Source organism: Protopterus annectens, chromosome 3.part1, assembly GCF_019279795.1.
Source record: "Protopterus annectens isolate FY-2018-M chromosome 3.part1, PAN1.0, whole genome shotgun sequence".
Lineage (NCBI taxonomy): Eukaryota > Metazoa > Chordata > Ceratodontiformes > Protopteridae > Protopterus > Protopterus annectens.
The window spans coordinates 78,213,062-78,238,825 of record NC_056732.1 but is presented as its reverse complement, the minus strand read 5'-3'; the positions used below and the strand labels follow the sequence as shown (position 1 = coordinate 78,238,825).

The 25,764-nt window shown below is 38.7% G+C and overlaps 1 protein-coding gene across 1 annotated transcript in view; it reads right to left on the bottom strand.

Moving 5' to 3' along the window:
* LOC122797634 (otoferlin-like) overlaps window positions 1-25,764 on the bottom strand; it is a 1,687,021-nt gene that overhangs the window by 101,752 nt on the left and 1,559,505 nt on the right. Inside the window, exon 35 of the mRNA XM_044066178.1 lies at window positions 15,360-15,448. Coding sequence (XP_043922113.1) covers window positions 15,360-15,448 — 89 coding nt within the window. The remainder of the gene's footprint in view (window positions 1-15,359; window positions 15,449-25,764) is intronic.

Sequence of the window (25,764 nt, the reverse complement as noted above, 5' to 3'; positions counted from 1 at the left end):
ATATGTACAAGGGTAGTGTGACATTGGTGAGGACTACGTTGGGAGTGACAGATACGTTTAAGGTGGAGGTGGGATTACATCAAGGATCAGCTCTGAGCCCTTTCTTATTTGCAGTGGGGATGGATAAGTTGACAGATGAGATTAGACAGGAGGCCCCGTGGACTATGATGTTTGCAGATGACATTGTGATATGTAGTGAAAGTAGGGACCAGGTTGAGGAGACCCTGGAGAGGTGGAGATATGCTTTAGAGAGGAGAGGAATGAAGGTCAGCAGGGCTAAAACAGAATATATGTGTGTAAATGAGAGGGAGGGTAGAGGAATGGTGAGGATGCAGGGAGAAGAGTTGGTAAAGGTGGATGAGTTTAAATACTTGGGATCAACAGTTCAGAGTAATGGTGAATGTGGAAGAGAGGTAAAGAAGAGAGTACAGGCAGGGTGGAATGGGTGGAGAAGAGTGTCAGGAGTGATTTGTGACAGACGGGTACCAATAAGAGTGAAAGGGAAGGTCTACAAGAGGGTAGTGAGACCAGCTATGTTATATGGGTTGGAGATGGTAGCATTGTCGAAAAGGCAGGAGTCAGAGCTGGATGTGGCAGAGTTAAAGATGTTAAGATTTGCACTGGGTGTGACTAGGATGGACAGGATTAGGAATCAGTATATTAGAGGGTCAGCTCAGGTTGGACAGTTTGGAGACAAAGTAAGAGAGGCAAGATTGCGTTGGTTTGGACATGTGCAGAGGAGGGATGCAGGGTATATTGGGAAAAAGGATGCTAAGGATGGAGCTGCCAGGTAAGAGGAAAAGAGGAAGGCCTAAAATGAGGTTTATGGATGTGGTGAGAGAGGACATGCAGGCGCTTGGTGTGAAAGAGCATGATGCAGAGGACAGGAAGAAATGGAAACAGATGATCCGCTGTGGTGACCCCTAACGGGAACAGCTGAAAGAAGATGATGATGTAATTTGCAAAAGCACTAAATCACTTGCTGTGTTTTTATTTTTATTGTTGGCAAAAAAGAACAAAAATGCTAAATTTCTTGCTGTGTTTCTATTTTTATTGTTGGCCCCAGTTTGGTAGTTTAGTAGTTTCTTCTGTTCTCTGTGTACGTCACCCTTCATTTCAAGTGTATACTTATCAAACTTGTCTCACTTCTTAATTAGCAATGCCAAAAATCAATAACCACTACCTATCTTCTGCACTCATTACTATATGCCACTCCCATCTACACCAACCTTAATCAAACTCTTCTAGCAAAACTTGAACAATGCTATAATAAGGTAGGCAAATTAGCTGCAAATTCACCTGGTACAAATCACTGCCTGGCCTAAAAGCAACTTCAGTGGCAAGAGTTCCCACACTACCTTTCTATAACCCAATTGGATTGTTAAACTAGAAAACTGTCCAGCACCATAAAAAATTGTGCAATCTTACATCCCTGCTAGATCACTATGCCCTTTGGGTAAATCCCTATTAATCATAAGTAAAACCCAAAACTCTGCTGGTCTGTCCTTATACTCCAGTTATGTCTCCAAACTCTAGAATTTAATCTCTCCAAAATCAGACAGCAAACTAACCTATGTAACAACATTCACCAACACATAGATCTGCATGTGTACTTCCACAGGATAGACAGTCCAAATCCTCCCATATTCTCTAATCATTCTCCAATTTGTCCTACTGTATTTGCTTATTTATTAATTATGTACATGAATGTCATTGCTTAGTATAAACTGTCTGTTATATCTACATCTGCTACATTCTTCCAACAACTGTATGTACTTATTACTGTATGTATATTATTCCTTAATGTGCTTGTCTTTTGCATAATGTATAGTTGATCTCTTTTCCCCAGACAACTACAGAATAAAAGGCTACCATATCTCTATTGGAGTATCCTAGTCAATAAAAGCAATAAATAAATAAATAATATAACTATAGTACTAACTTTACCAGAGTCTGATCTGAATTCTGCCACTGCCAAAACATGGCTGGCTTGTTTCAAAATAATCACACATATTTTATATTTGCTTATTTTCTGTCTCAACATCACAGGTCACTTAGTAAGTCTAGTAATATGGTCCTGTTTGGAGTCTCTCCACAAATGAAGATCATCTATTATGTTAATCACACCTTCCAAATCTCTGATCATTTCATTTACTGCTCTTTGATATGCTGCTGGGACTGATGAGATACCCAAAGGCAACCTTAGAACCCCACATCTACCCAAGGGTATTAAAGGTACAATGTTTGAACTAGCTTTACCCATTTTAATTGGTCAGAATGTTTGATTAGCAGCTAGTACTGTGAAAAATCAAGCATTGGGCATTGTTGCAACACTTCTTCAGCAGAGTAATTCAGTGTTCCCTCTTGATCCATTTAATAGGGATCCATACATACATACTCTAATCTTGTCTTATTGTACAACTATCACTGTACCACTGACTCATTCATTTGATTCATTTTTCTTAACAAGCATACTAAGGTCTTCTGTGCATGGAGTTCTTGTTCAATTCTGCTAATTGAAACTATAAAATTGTTTTTGGTGCATGAAAATTGGTATTATCTAGGTGACATCTTAATGTACTTTTATCATTGTAAACAGTCTAAATCACTAATAAATAAAATGCCATAAAATAGCAGCATCCTTATTATTTTACTTGGTAGCTATCAATGAATCGTTCATGGCAGTATCACAGCTGTTATATATACCAGTACTATTACAATATTCTGAATTTCTAGAATGTTTGGAAACTTCATACAGGAGCATACATGGTGGTAACTGGACCTATGTGAGCATTTATGTTGTCTTTTGAGCTGCTTCTCATACAGTCATTCTGTTCAATATCAGACATACGCAATGTATAGTCAGAAAACTGTGTGTTGTTTCCTGCAGAAATCTGAAACTTATTTGGCATTTGCACAGTATGACTCATTTTAATCATGTAAAAACATCTCACAAGCATTATGATCCAATTCATTTGGTTGCTTTATTTGGTTTTCTTGAGTTCCACCAGGAACATTAATCTGTACTGTCTGTACCCAGTTACTTTAGCTTATGACTTGAGTATGTCATGAAGTTCCATGGAGATTTATATACAGAATTAGCACTTGATACAATATTTTGCTGAGCACAAGTATTTAGCCAAATGTAAAATGTCTGTCTTGAATTGTGCTTCTCAGACCAAGGCTCATTTACAACAGTTGTTCTGCTGACCGAAAGCTAAACTACATTCAGGGTATGCATTTCAGCTATACAAATAAACAATTCCATTTTATTTTGATCTTTTGGACAAAATGCATGCAGGACTTACTGAACAAATTCATTGTAATTTTTATACATCTGTCTGGTATTCAGAAATTTCTCCCATTAAGCTCAGATTATAGTTCACAATTTCACTAGGATTGATATATGACTGATATTGTGATTCCATTGTTTCTTTCTGGATCTATTTGACACAGTAGCTCTGTTAGCTCAGATAACATGCATGGATGAGATCATCTCCCCAGGGCTATTGAGGGTGCTTTCTCTGCATTCTCTTGCTGCTTGTATCCATTTGTCCTCTTTCTTGACCCTGTAACTTTTCTATGCACACACCCTGTTCTTTCATTCATTTAAGAGCAGTGGGGAATATAAATTTTCTATGCTTTGTGCCATACCGTACCATTACCAATCACCTCTCACATACAAAGAAGTTATGTACTCACCATAACATTTCATCTGTGTTGTCCATTTTCATTCTTCTTCAATTGTTGGGTTTGGATCCGAACCTTGGATCCAACTCGATCTTTACTAAAGCTTGTAATAACCAAAAAGCTATTGAGCTTCTCCCTTTCCCATAATGTACCAACCCCTAACATACCTCAGATCTTGTTTGCTGATTTTAACTAAAGTGATATCTACCAATATGCATATATAAAGATACGTAAAAATGTACATGCCCTACAGAGGGAACTATATCTGGAGCTCAGTAATAAAGGACAGTGGTGTCCTTACAATGTTTCATTCTTCCAAAAGTTTGTTGAAATAAGAGATGGGGATGGTGGGTGGAAAGCTGAGGAAGAATGAAAATGGACAACAAATATGGAATGTTATGGCGAGTGCATAACTTCTTTATCTAATGTTGTCAATTTTTATTCTATCCTTAAGTGTTAGGAGAGAGTCCTCAGCTACCTAAAAGCCTGGGTAGACTGTTAGGAAGGATATTCCTGAGCACAATTGAACCAAAAGCTGGTCTACCCCTCAAGACCAGATCTAATTTGTAATGAGTGATAAAGGTCAAGGATTCACCCAAGTTGCAGCTGCACATTTGTCGTCCATGGAAGCTCTGGACAGAAAGACTGAAGAAGTTGCCATGGACCTAGTTGAATGGGCTCTTACAGGTTTTGGTAAGGGTAGACCCAGCTTGTTATAGATAAAAGAAATACAATCTGTCAGCCATCTAGCTAGAGTTACTTTTGCCAGTGGTTTTCCCAATTTCAAATCTGCAAAAGAAACAAACAATTGTTCTGTCTTTCTGATTTCTTTTGTCCTATGTAAAATAAAAGTATAATTACCTGTGAACATCCAATAAATGCAACATATATTCACCTTTGTTTGTAAATGTATGAAAGAATACTGGCAGCTTAATGGGCTGACTGATATTGGATTCTGACACCACCTTGGGAAGGAAAGACGTATTGGTTTCTAATGTAACGCTATCCTTATGAAAAATCAAGTAGGGAGGTTTTGCTGGCAATGCTTGAAAAATTATTTTAGCTGAGGTAATGGCCACTAGAAAGACAGATTTCCAAGTCAGGAATTTAAGGTCACATTTTGCTGATGGCTCAAAGGGGGAATGAATTAAGGCTTGCAGTACCAAGTTCAGATCCCTTGATGGAGTAGAGTCTTTCTGTGGGGGTCTCAATAGAAGATTGCCTCTCAAGAATGCTTTACAAAGTTTAGAAGAGTCCACACAGGAATTTTCAAATCTAATATAAAAATGAGATATTGCTGCCAACTGAACCCTATCGGCAGAGCAGCTCACCCCCTCATTAAAGATCAAAGCTAAAAATTCAAGTATCTTATGTACTGGAGCTGAAAAGGGGTCAGTATATTTTTGTTGTGCCCAATAAACAAACCTTTTCCATTTACATGTATAAAGCTTTCTTGATGAAGGTTTATGAGAAGATGAAAGTGTATGACGGACAGGTGAAGACAGCATCTGTTGTCTGGCTATCAATGAAATTGGAGAAGCCACCCTCTTAGCTTGAGGCTTGAGATATCTGGCTGAATCATGTCTGTTGGATATCACGGAACATCTGGAATCAGAATCCAATCCTGTATCCAAGATGAGGCCACAGGAAGGGGAACCAAATCTGACGAGGCCAGTAAGGTGCAATGATAATGACTTTGCTTTTCAACCTGGCAGCTTTCTACAGGAATTTTGGAATTGGTGGGTAAACATAAAGTAGACCAGGAGGCCAATTCTGAAGTAGACTGTCCCTCGGTGACCTCCCCCTGAGGAGGGATTAGGGCAAAGAAGCTGCTGCATTTGTTGTGTTGTGTTGGGGAGAAGCAAAAAGGTTGCAGCGAGACTGGCCCCATTGGAAGAAAATAATTTCTGCCACTTTCCTGTTGAGAGACCACTCGTGGTAGAAAAATGGACCTGCTAATTTTTTCTGCTTTCACTTTGGATTTTCCTGGAATGTACATTTCTGCAAGAAAGCAGTTGGATGAAATTGCCCATTGCCACAAGCTAAGTGCTTCTCAGTGCAAGAGGTATGATCTGGTCCCTCCTTGTTTGTTGATGTACCAAACTACTGACATATTGTCCATTTGAATTGTAATTGTTCCTGAAGGCAGAGCATCCTGGAAGGCCTGCAACACTAAAAGCACTACTGTCATCTCCAGGACACTGATATGCAAGTTGGCCTCCTCGGGGGACCATGTGCCTTGGGCTGTTCTCTCCAGGAAGTGACCCCCCCACCCACACCCAATCTGGAAAGCATCTGTAGTCACTATGGCCAGTGGCTGAGGGAGAATGAAAAGACAACTTTGCAGAACTTGATCCAAATGAATACACCACTAGAGGTAACTCTTGCATGCCTGAGTGATTCTTATTTGTGTTGACACGGGCTGGTAAAGAATGGATCATTGTGTTGCTAGCATCAATTGAAGAATTCTCATATGAAACTTTGCAAGATGAACTAAGATTATGGCAGATGACATTTACCCCAAGGCCTGAAGGATCAACTGAGTTGAAACATTGGTACTGCAAATTGTTCTTTTGACTTAGAATTTTATAGTCTGTACTCTTGAGAGAGGAAGAGAAGCTGTTACTGATGTTGTGTTGAAAACTGATCCTATGAATTCCAAAATTTTAGTTAGTTGCAGCTGAGACTTCTAATTTATGGTTATCCCCAGATGAAAAGAAATCTGCAGAACCTGATCCCTTGCACTGATTAGCAGATGCCTGGTGTTGGCGGTAATGAGCCAGTCATCTAGATATGGAAACATACAGAATCCTTGCAGTTTCAAGTGAGCTCTCACCACTGTCATGTATTTGATAAACACCCTGGGGCTGTGGCGAGGCCATAGGGCAGTGTTCTGAACTGGTAGTGACTGGCTCCCAGCCAAAAGAGTAAATACCGTCTGGATTGTCCATTCATCTTTATGTGATAGTATGCAGGTCAATAGACCTTCATACTTTCTAGGTCTATTGAGCACATACAGTCATTCTTGCCCAGGAATGGGAGATTGAACTGATCTGTGACCATCCAAAACTTTGTATGTCAAACTGACTTGTTCAAGTGCTGACATCAAAAATTGGTCTCTAGTCCCCTGTTTTCTTTAGCACTAAAAAGAATCTTGAGTACGTTATGTCTGGTCTGGTGGGACTTCTTGGATGACTCTTTTTTTCTAGCAGCTTTTGTACTTTTAGTGCTGCTTCTTTCCTCTGACTGGGTGAAACATCGGGAATTTTGGCTACAGTTGGAGGTGGAAGAGAAAAGGGAATTACATAACATCTGGACATAATCCACTGCACCCAAGTATCTTTTGTTATGTTTAACCAGGATCTCTAGTGCAGGGATAGGTGACCACTGATTTTCTCCAGAGGGGCACAATTAGGACTCCTTTCAGGAGAACTGGTAGAGTCTGTCAGAGAAAGAATCCCTGGACCCCTGGTTTTGCAGGCCACAGGGACATTTTAGTCCATTAGAGTCAACCCCCCCCCCCATCTGTAGGGGAACTTTCTCCATGTGTGCCCTGGAAAGGACCCTTGGACTTCTTGAACCACATCTTCCAACCACCTTGTTGATTCCTAGAAAAGGATCTTTGAGGTGTCAAAAAACATACGCCCACTGCAGAGAGGGTCTTTCCATCCCTCTCTCACCTGGATAATGTGTTTTTCATTTTGGGGCCAAACAAATAACTGCCGTCAAAGGGATCATTGACAAACGAGGACTTGAGGGGCTCTGGAAAATAACATAAGTGCATCCAGGCATGCCTCCTAATGGATATGCCTGAAGCCATTGCCCTTGAGAGACCTTTGGCCTCATAACAAATAAGCTTCACTGAAGAATTTTAAAAAGATTGGAAGGTAGCCAATTGAGAGGGCACAGATGATTGGGCCTCAGCAGAAATGGTTCCCGAAAGGGAATTTGAAAGTTATTTGATCAAATCCCTTTGCAGCCTAAATGTGCCAAATAGTTCAGTGACCTAAGAGCAAAGGTTGCTATAACATAGATATGCTTCCCAAATCTGTCTAGCTCCCTTGAATCCCTATTAGGGAGATGAACAGAGAAACTTTGTTCTGCAAGCTTCTACTTGGTGGCCATCCCCATGACCATGGCATCCACGGGAACCCCCTTACTACAAAATTCCTTCCCCACAGGTGGAACCAGAATCCTATCAGGCCTCTTAGGTATTGGATCAACTGAATCAGACTCTTTCCACACCTGCTGAGAGATCAAATCAATTAGCTCATCTGTGGGTGGAGTAACCCAGGAGGTAGATGCGCCAGCTCCAAAGGCCTCTAGCTATATTCCCTTCTTCATTGAAGGATTGCTGGGGGGACCAACCACCTCTCTGTTTCAGGATCTCAAGGATGTCTCCAAATGAGACATCTTCTGGAGGTGATCATGGGGCCGTCACCCTCATCAACATCAGTATCCTCAGTGACTGACTCCTATAGAGAGTCCAGGTGCCTCCTCTTGTACTTTTTCTTCCTAGGGATTTCCTTGGCGGGTTGCTTTGGGGAAATGTCAGAAGAGACTATGAAACCCTGCTAGGTGGTCTGGGGGTCTTGAGCTGGCTATCCCTGTGGCATCGAATGATTAGGCCCCATGTGCAGAGACATCTGGGAGCTGGACTGAAAATTTGAGGGAGTTGGATCTGTTGAATCTGTCAGTCTTGTCAGAGCACAAAATACCCTTTTCACAACCTAAGAGGTAAACCAACCCTGAGAGAGAGAAGACCTCAGTGTTGAGAAGGCAGGTTTCTGGATCACTGTCTTATCCTGCCCTGAAATCAATCTCCCCAAGGAGGAAGTCAGAGCCGAGCTATCCAGTTCTGTAGCACCAAGGTGTAGAGATGGTTCCAAAACCCTTGGATTTGACTACAGTGCCTCGGATCCAACAAGAAAGATTGGCTCCGAGCGTCCTCCAGATCCAAAGATGTCAGAGCTGTGTCACTTAGAATTAGCCTCGGATCCAAAGATAAGTTTATCTTTGGATGCAAGCCAGATGGACTGAAAGGCTCGGATCCAGGGACTCTGAAGCAACCAAAGAGATCAGACAAGGAACATGAGGTGTTGGTGTGGTTGATGGATGGGCCTCTTGACTCGAAGTGGCAGGAGCCAGTAAAACACCCTTCTGGATCATCAACAAGTGAAACTTCAACATCATTCTATCCACATCTTCCTCAGTCAAACTCCTGGATGAATGAGATGAAACGTGGGAAGGTGACTTTGAACAGTGCCTTTCCATAAAGGGGGAAGGACCCTGGAAGGCACAGGATCAAAAGAAGGAGAATACTGGGTTCTTGGCAGTATAATGGGATCTGAAGATGTCAGATCTGAGGACATTGGATCCATTAATCTCTTTTTCTTCCGATCCAAAGGGGAGGAGGTTTGAGACCTTCTCAGTTCTGAATTTGATCTCTTTCTAGAAGGCTCCAAAGATGGAGTCAAGGAAGTAGAAGGTATTGGAGACTGAGATTTTGACACCTTAGACTTTACTTTGAGGGACTGAGCCCCAGTGATGGCTTCACCAAAGGATGATGGCAACAAACCTTTAAGAATAAGCTTATTTTTTCTATCTACAAGCACTCTGGGATTAAAGCTATGGCAAATAAACCAATCCTCCTGCAGGTCTTGTGGACATAAGCAATAAACACAAAGCATATGGGTGTCTGAAAGAGGCAATTTGTTCCCACATTTCCAACATTTTTTAATGCCGGAAGGATCTTTCTCAGCCATACCAGTGTCAATAACAAAAACAACAGAAGCACAACATAAGACCTTTTTTTGTTTGTTTGGTTTTTTTTGTTTGTTTTGTTTTTGTTTTTAAGATAGAGGAAAAGAAGATAGAAAGATAATATCAACAATGGTAATTATAATTACACAAGCATGTAAGAACAGAGAAAAATGGAAAAAACTAGCAACAATGATAAAATAGAGCTAGACTAATGTATGAGGGTAAGGGAATAAAAAGTGTTAGAGAAATATAAGATTTTTGTAGAAAAAAATACACACCTGCTTTTTCAATAACTAAAACTCAAGGGTTATGGTTGACCATGTCTTTTCATGAAAAGTGGCAAACGATCTTGGGGGTATTTTAGGAGCTGGTGTATTATGGCTAAGGAAAAAGCTTGACAGCTTTTTGGTTACCACGAGCTTTAGTAATGGCCGATTCAGATCCGAGGTTTGGATCCAAACCCAACAGTTGAGGATAGAATGATAATTGACATCAGATCATATGTTAACTGCCTACTGAATACTCATTACTTCCCCAGCCTATATGAAGAATTTATTTGGGTATTCTTCCCCTGACTGGCCATCTACTTCTCAAGGGCTATGCTTCCTAGATTCCTTTTGCAGACTTTCTTCATCTCGTTATAAGCTTTCCCCTCAACTTCCATTTCTCAATCCATTGTATTGTATGACTTCTTGCTTTACTCATATATGTTTTCTTTGTCACAGTCTTTAGTCAGGATGGGTGCTGTTTCATATTCTTACATCTTTGAGATATGAGCTTCAAGGCAAGAGTAGTCCCAGCTCTCTGTTCTTGTTGCACTTCTCAATATGAGTGCAGGGATGATACCACAATGGCATAATTACTGCTTCTCAATGGCTCTCTTATTTCCAGATGTTCACTGCATTTCTATGTGAATTGCATCAAGAATGACTACTTCTCTCTGAAATATCAGCACTACTCCCTTCGCCATTGTTATCACTATAACCTCCTCTTTATTCTTTTCTATCCCATGTTTCACATTCTGAATATAGGTCGCAAACAACTCACTTGCAAAAGATTTAATTTTCTCATAACTATGATTCTCCACCTCTTTATACATTTTATAAATAAATCTTTTGGGACTACTTATGTACTTATTGATATATGGTTTTAATAGCTATACAAATGGTCAAACACACACACACACACACACACACACACACACACACACACACACACACACACACACACTCGCACACTCGCACACACACACACACACACACACACACACACACACACACACACACACACACACACACACACACACACACACACACACACACACACACACACACCACAAAAATGTCAAAGACAACAAATGTAGTAAAAAAGGCACCAAGAGATAACTTATCCGACTGCACAAAGTTTAATAAAACAAAAAAGTAAAATAAACAAGTAACGGAAAGTGCTTTTCATCCGGTTCAGTGACTGGACTTCTTCAGACAAATTTCACAACTGATACACACACTTTTAAATACATCCCATTAGTTACCTTAACACTAATCCTGAACATCCTTTGCTAATTAAGCAATTTCATATACAATTTAATTTAAAATGCTGTATAAAGTCATTCGTTCAAAGCACTTACAATCTGTGCTTTAAATAGACATACATAGTTAAATCACATTCTGTTCTACACTTATTTTTAAGTTACAATAATTAAAAATAAAAAAAGCTCAACATAATAACAAAATCAATAGTAAAAACATTTGAATCTAAATGTTGTTACTTCCTATCTAAAATGTATACCCCTCCCCAATAAAATGAGCTTGACAAGTCTCTAAATGTTATAATTTCTAAGTAAGAGTTAATGTTTATATGATGGCAAATAATGATGTACAAATATAATATTTGTTATTGTTTATTCTTCCTGTTGGTGTTCGTTGTTTTATTTAAATTCTTCATCTCTGCAGGCTTTTCAGTTTGAGAATACAAGCTATAGACGTTACTTCATTCAATCCAGGCTTTCTTCCTGCTTCTAAACGCAACTGCCATAGGACCTCTTGCTTTTCTAATAATAACGAAAAAGGCCCCCCTGTTACAGTAGGTATAATCTGGTCAATAACCCTAAAATTAAATATGTGGCCTGGGTAGCTATTGTGATGTCTTGCGAGCGCATTCTCTTCTTTTTCTTTTCTAATACTATTTACGTGTTTATATACCCTATTTTTTAATTTTCTCTCGGTTTTCCCGATATAAAAGGTGGGACACATTTAACACTGTGCAAGGTAGATGACTGATCTGGAGTTACAGTTGTACCTCCTGTTCACTTTGTACATTTTGTTATCAATTTTAAAGGTGTAACCCAAAGCCATGTATCCACATACGTTACAGGCTTCACGTTTGAACATACTAGGTGTTCTTATACTAGTTACTCTTGGAATGTCCAACATAGTTTTTAAATTCCTACCTCGCTTGTTGGCTTTTCTCCCATTTTTTTAACAATTTCATTATCAGTGGACAGTATCCCCCAGTATTGTCTTAAGATATCTCTGATGCTATCAGCATCCATACTAAAAGGTGTTATAAAGCTGATACAGTATGTGTTTCTAGTCCTAACTGTTGTTTGGGTAACCCTCTCAAAGTATATTTAACTTGGACTAGTTCTATTTACTATTTCTTCTTTCTCATGGTTCCCTAGAATAGGTTTGTACATCCCTACTAACCTCTTGTGTTGCACTTCTTCAATGAGTTCCTTAACTAACTTTTCAGGATAACCTCTTTTAAAGAACATCCCTTTCAATATTAGACACTCTGCTACAAAGAGTTTGTCCTCTGATGTCATTCTTGCTGCACGTACCAGTTGTCCCTTCACCACTGATTTATTTTGGTGAAAGGGATGGGAACTGGTAAAGTGCAGCAAGGAGTTTGAGTAAGTTTCCTTACAAAATATTCTTGCAGAGCATCTTTCTTTTATGTTGTGTTTAAATAAGTGAACATCCAAGTAAGAGATGCATACCTCACTGAAGGAACTCGTAAATTTCAAAAAGTTAGTTGTACTATTCAAGTATCTAACCACTTCACTAGCTTTTAATTCATCTCCTTTTAACATAATAAATATGCCGTCCAAGAACCTTGTATAATAACAAAAGGAAGACATTAGTTCGATATTCCCAAGCACATATTGCGCTTCCCACTGTGCCATCACTAAGTTGGCAAAGCTGGCTGCACAAGGTGAGCCCATTGCTAGGCCAACTTGCTGTAAAAAAATTTTATTATCAAACATAAAATTATTAGATAAAATAATATCCAACAATTCTTCTACAACTCTAAATTCTACAGGCTGGGGCTTCGTGGGATCTCATTCTATCTACTATCCATTCAATTCCTATATCATGTTGGACAGAAAAGTATAAATCAGTTACATCTATAGTCAAGAAATTCACTTCTTTATTATAGTAATGTTATTCACATCTGCTAAAAAGGCCCATGAGTCCCTACATATTTGTTTCTCCTTCACCACATATTTTTTTTAGAATGTTATCCACAAATTTAGCTGAGGCATAATTGATCGATGCCCTAACATCAGTCAAAGCCCTCATGGGTGGATTGTGGATATTTTTGTGGATTTTAGGGACTCCAAACAGAGAGGGAATTCTAGGAGCCAAAATAATTAAATAATTTAATGTTTGCACATCTATTAATTCCTCTATAAACAGGTCATTTAAAAATGTCTTAATGTTTCTGTAAGCCACATTCATTTAATTCAAACTAATTTTAGCATATGTATCACTGTTTAAGACTTTCCTCATCTTGTCCTTATAATCAGACATTTCAATTATCACCAATCCACCTTCCTTATCTAGTTTTAACACCCTAATAGGTAGTGTTCTCAAGTCTTTCAGTGCTTCCATTTCTGTTGGGCTAACATTAACATTTTCTTTATGTGTTACCTTCTTACTTAATTTCCTAAGTTCAAACTCACATAATTTTTGAAAAACCACAAGTAGAGGATGGGTGGGGGGATTAAAAGTGCTTGCAACCCTTAAACCATCGCTTACAGCTTGATTATTACCCATTAATAAAGTCAAATGAAGTTTTTGTATATACATTTTTAAGTCTAATAATGCTTTGGGTAAGTTAAACCGAGACGTAGGAACAAACATAAAACCCTTTGCAAACAGTTCAACCAACAAAGGGTGCACGTCATAATTTGTATAGTTGTAAATTTTAAAGTGTTCAGTCACATTAAATAAAATGTTACAACCACCATTGTTTTCATTAGCAGTCTCTGCACTAAGTTGGTTTATCTCTTCTTCTTCGTTCCGTTGTTCGGCGCATTCTTGTGGGCTGTTCTGGTATTGTAGTATTGCCAATGGTTCTGTCCCTGTTTGTGTAAAAAAACATGTTGTCCATTTTCTTGGGCTTGTATATCCTCACTGTTGTTATATCCTTCATTTATTCGGTCTGTATACTCCTCCATGACTTCTGTGTGGTGTTCAGTGCTATGTTGTGCGGATGACGTCACTCCATTAATGTTCCCTCTCATACGGACATCCTGATAGGTTGTAGAGTTGTTATTCTGGCCAATAGCAGTCTTGCTAAACAGTACTGGAGGTTTTGGGAATGCGGTACCTTGTTTGTAGTTTGCTATGTCACGGTTTAATTTTTTGATTTTAGTTGCTACATTTTTATGCATTTGTTGGTCTATTGAGTTGAAAATACATCTATAATCATACTGATATCTTGAAAAGTCCCCATGTTTTGCACTTCCTCATCAAGTTTAGCAATTTCTATGGCCAAATCATTTATAGCAAGTTGGTAATGTTTTGACATAAGGGAAATTAATTCTAAGCCATGTTTATTAAACAGTTGAATTAGTTCACTATGAAACACCGAACCAGCTTCAAACCCATTAGGGTATTGCGAAGAGCGAAGTCCCTTAGGTACAATACCCCCCCTTTGAACATTCGTTAAAATAGTTCACCTCTAATTGGAGTTTTTTGATTTTCATTAATTTAGCGTCTAAGTTAGATAATTTTGCAGTTAATGATGTCAGTGTTGAATTTACTCATTCCATTTGACTTTGTTGTGTCTCACCTGAGTTTCTAGTGAGGCTAGGTACTTCTTTAATCCAACAGGACACATTCAGAACTCCAAGAAGACTAGAAGGAGTTCTACCGGCTGTAGTGTTATTCGGCCCCACATCGATTTTTGTCAGAGCATTGTGCTGTTTCCCATTCACAGCACTAGAAAGGTTGTTACGTGTACCTACTGGACACATAGAGTGTGGCACTTCTGCCCACAAAGAACCCAGACCAGTATGATTAGATACTCGGGTGTTAGGTACATTCTGTGAGGTCAATACATCCACTCTTACAGCTAGGTTCTCCAACCGTTCATTCATCACTTGTATTAAGGCTGTAAGATTACCTAAATCATTGGAATTCATTGAAGGTGTCTCAAATGGTTGAGATAATAGGTCTACAGATGAATCCAGAATACCTCCAGTAGCCATTCAAGTACAACTCCACAAAAATGTCAAAGACAACAAATGTAGTAAAAAAGGCACCAAGAGATAACTTATCCGACTGCACAAGGTTTAATAAAACAAAAAAGTAAAATAAACAAGTAACGTAAAGCATTTTTCATCTGGTTCAGTGACTGGACTTCTTCAGACAAATTTACAACTGATACACACACTTTTAAATATATCCCATTAGTTACCTTAACACTAATTACCCAATCCCAAACAACCTTTGCTAATTAAGCAATTTCATATACAATTTCATTTAAAATGCTGCATAAAGTCATTTGTCGGTCTCACACACACACACACACACACACACACACACACACACACACACACACACACACACACACACACACACACAACTACTTATGTTCATGAAGATAAAGGTTAATACCTTTCTGGTTTTCTTGGTGAGATGTCAACAGGATCACCAGGGGGGTGGATATCTGTTGGAAACATGTCAACCCACATTTGAAGGTAGCCCTAAAACAGGAAAAAAAACATCCTTTCAGACTGAAACTTCAGTCAGCATTTTACATACAGGTCTGCAATGCTAATTTTATAAATTCTATTTGAAGTGAACTTTATAGCAACTAGATACAACGAAATAAAACTTGCAAAAATATACTTAATTTCACACTGAAATTTTAAGATTTAGCCAAAGAATCTAATATAGAAATGAATTGTATATACATCCATTTCTTGCTAAACTGATTGTTTATAGTTTTTAAGGATCAAAACCCTGTGACTGCTATAGTATTATAGCAGCATTTTTGTAGTGTGACTATTTTAGAATTGTTACAGTCTGTAATGATCATACTGACCTTATTTTGATCCTACCTGTAAATATTCATATCTCTGTAATGCAATCAGAATTTCTTAAAATGTTTTCAAGACAAAAAAGGGCACACTCATTTGACTGTCAGTCATCCAGAAATAATGTTCATACTAATGGCAAAGCCCCACAAAAATTCAAGAGCTTCACAGATGTTAATTTGTCAAGTTTTCTAGGAAGTCGAAAACTGTTGCATTCCAGACTACATGACAGTACAAGTCCCAGAACTATATCGATGTTGGATACGTGTCTCTTAGAGATGTCATTGCAATTCTTGAACAAAATAACTTAATCTTTTTAGTAATATAGGAAATCCAAAATATCTGCTAGTGATGTGCCACCAGCTTTTTGTGCTGCTCAGCTTCATTTAAATTCCAATTGCTGCAGAGCTGTAATGTTCTGTGGTTGTAACAAAGATGTTCCATTCTACCGTACAACGTACATATAGCCTAATCAAACCAAGTTATGTTCCGAGACACGTTTCAGCACTGGGCCGTAGCAATTATGATAAGTAATCTTCCAAATTATCATTGCAAATATAAATCCAGAGCTTATCCGGCACAATCTTGTGCTGGTTTGTGATTTATATTTTGTTGTTTTACCCCTTTTCAATATTTGCTGTCAGAAAGATGCAGAATTTAGACCCAAACTCTAGCCATCCAGTGGGGTCTAGTCAGCTATAAATTTACACGGACAGGAGACAGCACAATCCAGAGCTTATCTAAATCCTATGGTGGTTTGTAATTGACTGTGCAACTGCCTGGTAAGAGAAGATACATTTTTATTTATATTTCATTTTTTGCCTCTGGTTTTCACTCTTTGTATAAAGAAAGTGACAGTTTGTAACAAGAAGATTTACTTTGATTTATGTTTTGTTGTTTTACCTCTAATTTTCACTGTTTGTTGTTAGAAATGGATAGATTTTAGACACATAAGCTGTAGCCATCCTAAATGGCCTAGTCAGCTACAAATTCACACAAACTGCAGGGAGGGAACAATCTAGAGTTTTTCTAAAGCAATCATGTATTGGGTTGTGATTTATTTATCTGTACTGTTACAACAAGGTGTAATTGTGAGCAAAAGTGAGTGTGAGATGTGAAGGAAATCTGCCTTTTGTATGACTGGCGCAACTGGTATGGTAAGTCTGAGTGATGACTATATTGCACTTAAATATGAGTTGTATATTGTTCGTGTGACTTTTCTTATAGAAGTTGAGTTAAAATCTCTGAATTCTGTGGTAAATGATTTTGATTATAGTTTTCTTTTAGAATTCTTTATTCATTTGCAGTTGAATATGGATTCCTTAAATGAGTATGACTTTAATGACTTGGTAAAGCACAAGTATCTTGTACAGTGTACTAAATGCTCTGTATATTTAAAGGTAACATCTGATAATACTGGTGATCTGGATTCCAAATGTCAAAGGTTGGATGAGTTGTTTACCGTTATCCGCAGTAAATCTAGACTACTGATGATGATGACTGCATCTGAGGAATTAGCACAGCTTGGAAAACTGTACTGATGGCTGAACTGATGAGATAAGTAATATTAGGCAAAGTGCAAATGGAATACATTTAGGAAAAGTGTCTATTGTCAGTAAAGATCACTCATCTCCAATTAAACACGATACTGCCAAAGACAACTTTAGAATTCAAGATAATCTGTGGATTCAGAGCAGAAGAAAAAAAAGAAAACACGAAGTTCACAATAACAAGAAAGAAAAAGAAAATGATTAATGTCTATAATGCAAAGAAAATACAGAAAAAAGGATAGTGCTTGTTATAATACACATATTACAGGGAATGATAATATTGTTCTATCAGAAAACCTTCAGTGTACAGAAAAAGCCATAATTTTTCCAAAAGACAAGGTAGAAAAAAGAGGCAAAGAACAGGAGAAAAGGAAGAAATCAAAACTGAACTTGGAAAAACTGAGTAAAATTACTGTAAGGAACAGAGCAGAAAGACTGAAGAAGACAACATGGCTCAAGCGGCAGATGTACAAAGCCTGTTGAATAAGAATTATATTCTTGCAAATGTATTAAACAATGGAAACAGTGAGATTAATAAGACTAATGGTGATGAAGATAATCCCTTTGTACCAACTGATAGAGCAGATATTATAGAATTAGAAGTTAGAGATTATTCAGATCTGGTCAGAAAAAAAATATTGTAACTGGAGTTTCAATTACTAGAGGAACTAATGCTTACATTTTCAGAGAATATAATGCACATCAAATAGTGTTCATAGGGTCATAGGTTCATAAGTTTATAGTAGACCACCAGGGTCTTTATAAGCCTAGCTGTGCAACAGAACCCAGCTTTGTCCCTAAATACCTTGGGCACCTATATGGTGGGGGTATGTTAGTAAGGAGGTAGCTAAGGGCTATGTGAGGAGGATATGCTAGTTGGGAATTCATTTAATTACTGTCAACCTCTGTCCATCCCAGACATGGGGGCACAGCACAGACACATTTTTAATTTTCCATACAATGATCAAGGTTTTGTTTGAATACAGTCAGGGATGAACTCTGCTTTACATGGATGGGGAGTTTATTCCATAGTGCTGGATCCTTAGACACATATTGGTCTCTCTGGCATGCTCTGTTTTTGTTGCAGGCAAAATGTTGGTCCTTGTATCTAGTGTTTCTGGTGCTATTTGTTTTGTGGATGTGCAAGAAATCCATCGGAGCTGGATCTAAGGATGCCTTATATGCCAGGCATAGATTGTCTTTCAGTAACTTGTAGGAGACAGAGAACCTTGATAGGGCCTTTAGCTGATCTGTGTAGAACAGGCTATTCATACCCTGGAGCCACCTGTTGAGAAACCTTTGAGGATATTCTAACTGATGCAAGGGCCTGGTTAGGTACATGCCAAAGGGGGCATTGCACTCATTCATGGTTCTGATAAGGGCTGAGTAGCCATACCCTTGCTTATGAGTTGGGTGACAGAATGATTTTCTTACTACATGAAAAGAGACATGGAGCAGCTCTTGGATTATGGAGCCCAGATGGGTAAGACCCTAGCCCTGAGCAGCATCCTACAATCACCCAGAATTATACCACAGTACAAGCAGAAAATAATTGATTTCAAAACTGGCTAAGTTTCTGTTGTCATTCTCAGGGGATCCAGTATCTGTCTGCCTGGGATGATATGATTGACAGACCTCAATGCTTTGCCAGAGATGGCCTGCATCTGTCACCCCTGGGCTTCTGGACACTGGCCAAGGCTCTTGCCACCCCATATACTGCATTTTTTAGGAGGTGTTCCAAAGACCAAATTACCACCGTAACAACTACAAACAAATGCAATCTGAGAGTCATGCTGCTCAACGCTAGAAGTCTAAATCTCAAAATGCACTCACTCAAAGCACTCCTTAAAATGGAGAACATCAACATTTGTGCTAAAAACAGAGACCTGGTTCAAGGCAGCAAAAAGCACCCCTGCACTACCAGGCTATAACTCATTCCACACCTTTCGGCCCCAGAACTTGGGCCGAAGCTCTAAATGTGCACACCTCCAGACTGGTAGCCCAACATAATGCATCTGAGATACTTTAGGTGCAGCTAACACTGGGTAAGACAGCGATTCAGTTCGTAGCCTGCTATAGGTCCCCAACCATGTCCCAAGACTCAGGCTCTACATTCTTAAGCACCCTGGAGAATATAAGGGTCCAACCTAACGCTTTCATACTGGGTGACTTCAACTACCCCTCCATTAACTGGGAAAACTACTCATGTACCAATACACTTGCCCAATGCTTTCTGGAATTCATTAATTCCAATGCTCTGGACCAGCTCGTTCTTACCCCCACTAGAGGTAGCAACATCCTTGACCTGGTTATTACTAACATGAGCGACCATTGCTCTACACCAATAGTCAACTCCTCCCTGGTTAGATCCGACCACAAACTAATCACCTTGGAAATCCACATCTCTCCCACCTCCACAAAGCTCACCACCATGAAAAACTTCTCCAAAGCTAACTTTGGGCTCCTAAAAACAGAGGTGGCTAACTTCACGGCACCCATGCAAATGGAGAATAGTTGCATGACCACTGAATCATACAATCATACAACAATGCATTGTACGAACACGTACACAAATGCATGGATCTCGCCATACCCAATAGAACCAAGACACTCTCCTCAAAAAAAAAGGAAGCCAATCTGGTGGTCCCTTGCCATAAACAAACTCTACAACAGATGGAAGAAACTGATGCAGAATGAGGCGAAGTCCCAAGACTGGAAAAACTTCCTTATCAGCCTCAACAAAAGGTTGAGATCCCTCATTAAATCCTCTAAAGCTAGCTATGAAACAGAATTGCAGCAGATAGTAAAGACAACCACAAGACCTTCTATAGTTAAGTAAAGATTCTCCACGGCAATACCCAGATTTGCTCTGAGCTACCGCACAATGGTACCACCTATACCGAGCCAACAGATTCAGTGCTAACTTTACCCCCTCCCAAAGGATCACTCACAATATCAGTACATTGCCAGGCACCCAGTATTACTGCTGCACAGAAGCCAAGAATACAGCTTCTAAGGGACCTGACAATATCCCTGGCTGTGTTCTACATGAACTACAGAGTGAACTGGCACCTCACCTGTGAGCCCTGTTCAATCACAGCCTCATCTCAGGCTTTGTCCGTACTGAATGGCGCACTGCTACGGTCATCTCTCTCCACAAAGGAGGAGTGACTACAGACCCCAGGAATTACCGTCCAATTAGCTTGACAAGTCTGATATGCAAAGCTATGGAACGCATCATCATCGACCTAATAAACAAGGCTATAGGGAATCTCCAAACTCTGGATGCTACACAGTTTGGTTTTATGAAGGGTAGATCATGCCTGCTCAACTTGGTCGACTTCTTTGAGTCAGTCACCAGAGCTGTGGATGAAGGCAAGCTGGTTCATACAGCCTACCTTGATCTTTGATCTGGCCAAGGCCTTTGATACCATTCCCCTCTCAGGAATCAGAGAAAAACTCACTAAGCTAGGCATCAACCCCTATATCACTAGGTGAGTTGCAAACTGGCTCACAGATAGAACCCACAGTGTGAAAGTAGCTGACTCCAATTCAGACTGCTGACCAGTCATGAGTGGAGTCCCAAAGGGTCAGTCCTGGGTCCTCTCCTATTTGGTATCTACTTCTCTGAAGTCCAGGCCAACAGGAAGGGACTCTGGCTGACAAAGTTCGCAGACGATTGCAAGTTGGGAGCTTTTATTAACTCCCCAAGTGATGTTGACATCCTACTGAAACACCTCAATGACACCAACAACTGGTGCCAGAACCATGGCCTTAAGCTCAGTGCCAAAAAATGTGTTGTCATTCCCCTTGGGAAAAACCTAGTTCCTTTAAATTACCACATTGATGGTAGTCCACTAAACACAAAAGGTGCTATAAGAGATCTGGGAACAGAGGTTGACAACGACCTCTCTTTTGACCACCACATTGCCACTGTGGTCAGAAAGTCCTTCTATGTGGCATATCTCATTACAAAGGGTTTTGCATCCAGGAAGAAAGAGGTCATTGCCTCCCTCTACTCTTCAATCATTAGGCGAATCATCGAGTATAATGCCCCATTTGGCATGTACCTCACTAAACACCTACAACAACTGGAGAGGCCACAAATGTACCTCACAAAGAGGATCCTAGGCCTTAAACACTTGTCCTATATGGACAGACTCAAAAAACTCCAGCTACTCTCTGTCTCATATCGCCTACTTAGAGGCGATCTCTGCTTGACTTACAAAGCCATGTCTGACCCAGCTCTGTTAGAAATGCTACATCTAAAGAAATCCCAATCCCTCTGCACCACATGCTCCAGAGACCTCAACCTCATTACCACAATCAACAGAACATGCTGGAAGGACAGGTTGATAACCCAGAGACTGCCCATGCTATGGAATAGACTTCCCTTATATGTCAAGAAGAGCACCTCACTGGCCCTCTTCAAGAGAAATCTTGATGAGTGAATGGGAAATAGAAAATTCACCCCGGGAATCACTCCAGTGCTTCTACTCAACAGATGCACTAGGAACTAAGGTTGGGTGGCACAATGCCAGGGTAATCTTATGGGCTAAGCTTGTAAAGGCTCCAGGGTCATTAGCCTAGTACACACCTATGAACCTACTATCTTTACTATGTGTTGGTTGAAAGCCAGATTACTTTCTATGTATATTCCCAGACCTCTAACTACAAGTTCAACTTTTAAGGGTGTTTTATCGATGCAGTAATTAGCTTGGGTAGACAATTTCCCAAAGGACATATTATTGCATTTCTTTGCATTGATTTTTAATATGTGGCTTTAGCACCAGTCATTTGATTGTGTTAAACCCTCTTGTTAGATGCCAGTGTCATGGAGAGAATCTATGAAGTGTTATGCTTGCCAGAAGCAAAAATTAAAGACATGAGAAAGGACTAAGAATGATTTAATATAAGAAAGTATGGAGCTTTTTTTCATTTGTGTTGGTACAAATAATATCATCTGTAAGAACTCTTTGACTGTTAGAAGACACTTACAGCCCTCCTAGATAGCATAGCTTGTACAGGTGTTAGGACATATTTTTCACAAATTACATATAGAAACAAGAAGCAGATCACAGAATGTAAAGATTTTTTTGATAAATGCCTACATGAAAAAATGTCTCATTGTAAAAATTGGAAATGTGGACTGCATCCAAGCCTAATTTTATGCACATGTATTTGGACAGGATACCATGCACTTGTCAATACCAGATAAGAGAATTTTTGCCACAGATATATTGTATTATTTGAGTATTCTGCGGTGGTACAGCGGTAGCGTTGTTACCTCACAACAAGAGGTTCTCCCATTTGATTCTCGGCTTGGCTTGGGAGTGCCTTCTGTGTGGAGTCTGCATGTCCTCCCTGCAGTTGGGTAGCGCTCGAAAGACATGGGTGCGTAAATGGGCGTGCCTTCGTTGAAGGTTGGGTGTCAAGCTTGGCACCTCGGCGTTTCGTAAAAATCTACTGCCAATCATTAGCAGACCGGAGTTCCGCTGTGGCGACCCCTTACTGGGAAAAAGCCGAAAGACAAACAACAACATATATTGTAATATTTGACAAATGCAAAACAGGATTTTTTTACAGGTTGAAAATTTAACAGTTTATAGATAACAACATTTGATGATTTTTAACAATTCTGATGGTTGTTAATACTAAGAGCATTAGTAATAAATTTGTCTTAATATAAAATTTGCCATATTGTCACAGGATTGATATCATTATTGCTTGTGAAACATGGTTAAAGAACTATGACTGGAAACCAGTTCTGTAAGGGTATAAATGTTTTTACTGTAATAGACATTTTAACAAAAAATCAATTGGAGGTGTTTTGATAGGGATTAAAGATTGTTAGGAGACCTGTTCTTTTTACATGTTCAGTGATTACACTAATACTGTAGATTATGTAACTGTGGCAGTAAAGATATCCCTGGAACATATAACAATTGTTGGACTGTATAGACTATGAAAGTCAAGTGCTGATAAACTAGAAGAATTCGCACCTTTCTTGCATGAAACTCAGCAGGGAAGAATAAAAGTGGCTGGGGGCTTAAATTTACCAGAAACAAACTGGAATGATATTGATTCGATAAAATTTAATCATTTACCACATATGCTTCAGATTGTAAAAAAAAATCTACAAGGAAATAGAATATACTCGACACTGTTTGTGTTCCTGAGGAAATAACTGTTACTATGTTAATTTTTACCACAACTGATGAGCAGTGATCATGGTGTTATAAAGATTAAACTGTAGGTAGACTATTCTGCCAAACTAAAATCTAAACCAATGCACAGAAGATTAAAACAGATTATATGGAAATAAAATAGTCACTATGTAACACTAATTGGAGTGACGCATTCAGTGGAAAACTGCAGAAGGAATGTGGCAAGTCCTGAACGGAGAAATTGTTTGAATACAAAAAGTTCAAAAACAAAATGTTTAACATCAGGATCTAGGCACTCAACATCAGGAGGATATATTTCCATAAGAACAACATATTTGATTAAGGTGAGAGACAAAAAATATAAAATGGAAAAGAGGTTGAACTATAACTTTGAAAACTGAAGTAAACAAGCTGGACAGACAAATTAAACACAATGTGAGATAAGCTCAAGATAGATTTGGTGAAAATGTATATAAAGATATTGACACCCATCTTATACATAGATGAGATGTGGAAGGAGTAAAGACATACAAATTCATAAACTGTGCATAGATTCTAAAATTTATTCTCAGGAACAACAGATTATAGATATATTTACAAAATCTTATGCAAAGCAGTTCTGCTCCACAAAGGGAGTGATAAATTGTCCTAGTAGCATCTGGGTAACCACAGATACTGAAATCAAATTAGATTATGTTGAAAAAGCACTATGTAAACTGGACACAAACAATGCACAGGGAAGAGATGGAATTAGTAATAATGATCTGGGAAAACGTTGGCATGAACCTAAAGTACTGTTATATCTGTTACTCACTAGATCATCTAAATACAGAGAGATTCCTCAAGACTGAAGCCATGTACTTGTTAAACCAGTATTTAAGGGAAGAGGGAGCAGGACAAACATAGACTTATACAGACCCATAAGTTTACTTTTATGTTGTGAAAAATAATGGAGAAGGTTATTTTGGACATATTATTGTCAGAACTGAAAAGGTTGGGGCTTGAAACCATATATCAGCATGCATATTTTGAAAATAGATTCATAACTGTAGATCAAAATGGGTGGTATACCTTCAAGAAGCTTTCCAGTCAGCAGGCATGTGTATATATGTACTGATCACATGCAAGCAAGAGTGCCATTTTGTAGTGAGCAATCAATGTATAAGCATGCATGTGTGTACTAGTCAGTTATTATTTAGTTAATTTAAGTTTAATGTTCCTGCTATCTATCCTGATGTGTTTGTATATAATAAAATATTTAAATGAACAACCAAGTCTCATCATCTTATTCAGATTTACAAGATGAGTGACTTGGTATCAGAAGTGGGATCCCGAGATAAAACCATGAGGTGCACAATTAAAATTGAAGAAATGTACAGGAGTGGATCATCCCTACTGCTCAGATGACTTGCAGACAGGTCAGAAACAAATTCCAGGTACTAAAACTCACTTAAATTACTTTTTACTCAATGAATATAAAATGAAGCACTTGGAACACTCAAATTCCTAATTAAATGAAATGTCCAAAACTGTGACATATTGATAAAATATTCAAAATAATTACAAACATGTTTCAAACAATATCTGAATCGCATAAAATGTATAAAAAAGAGAAAACAACCATATTTTTTTACTATGTGCTACTTTTTCACATTAACTAAAGCTATTCGAAGTATCCAAAGTGTGCAAAGTGTTGGCAAGTGCTTGTAGTATTACAGTACATTTATTTCACAAAGTACAGCTGTTTCAAAGAATATTTTGTGAAGGACAGTCTTTTAAAGAGTTTATTGTGCATTTGAATGTTATCACAAGTAACAATGTGTATGTGCATATTCATACATAATTACAAGGGTCATATTTGCATTGTGTTTAAATATAATTTGTTGGCATGGCAGAAGCATTTCACAGACCAAGTCCGCTTGTGTTTGATAACAATATTGCAGAAAATTGGAGAGTGTTTGAGCAAGAGTATGACAATTTTATACAGGCTGCTTTTCTGACAAAGACCCACATACAAAGGCATTTATTCTGCTTAACTGATCTAGTTCAGAAGCCATTGAAAGAGAGTGTTCATTTGTGTATGTTCCTGCTGTGTATCCAGGGCAGGGGGAATCACCATATAGTGGTACCAGCGGAAATGTGGGAAGACCCTGAGTGTTTAAAACATAAATTTAGAGAACTTTGTAACCCCAAATGAATATTACAATGGAAAGGCACTTATTTTACACAAGGAATCAAAAGCTTGGTGAAACTTTTGCAGCATATG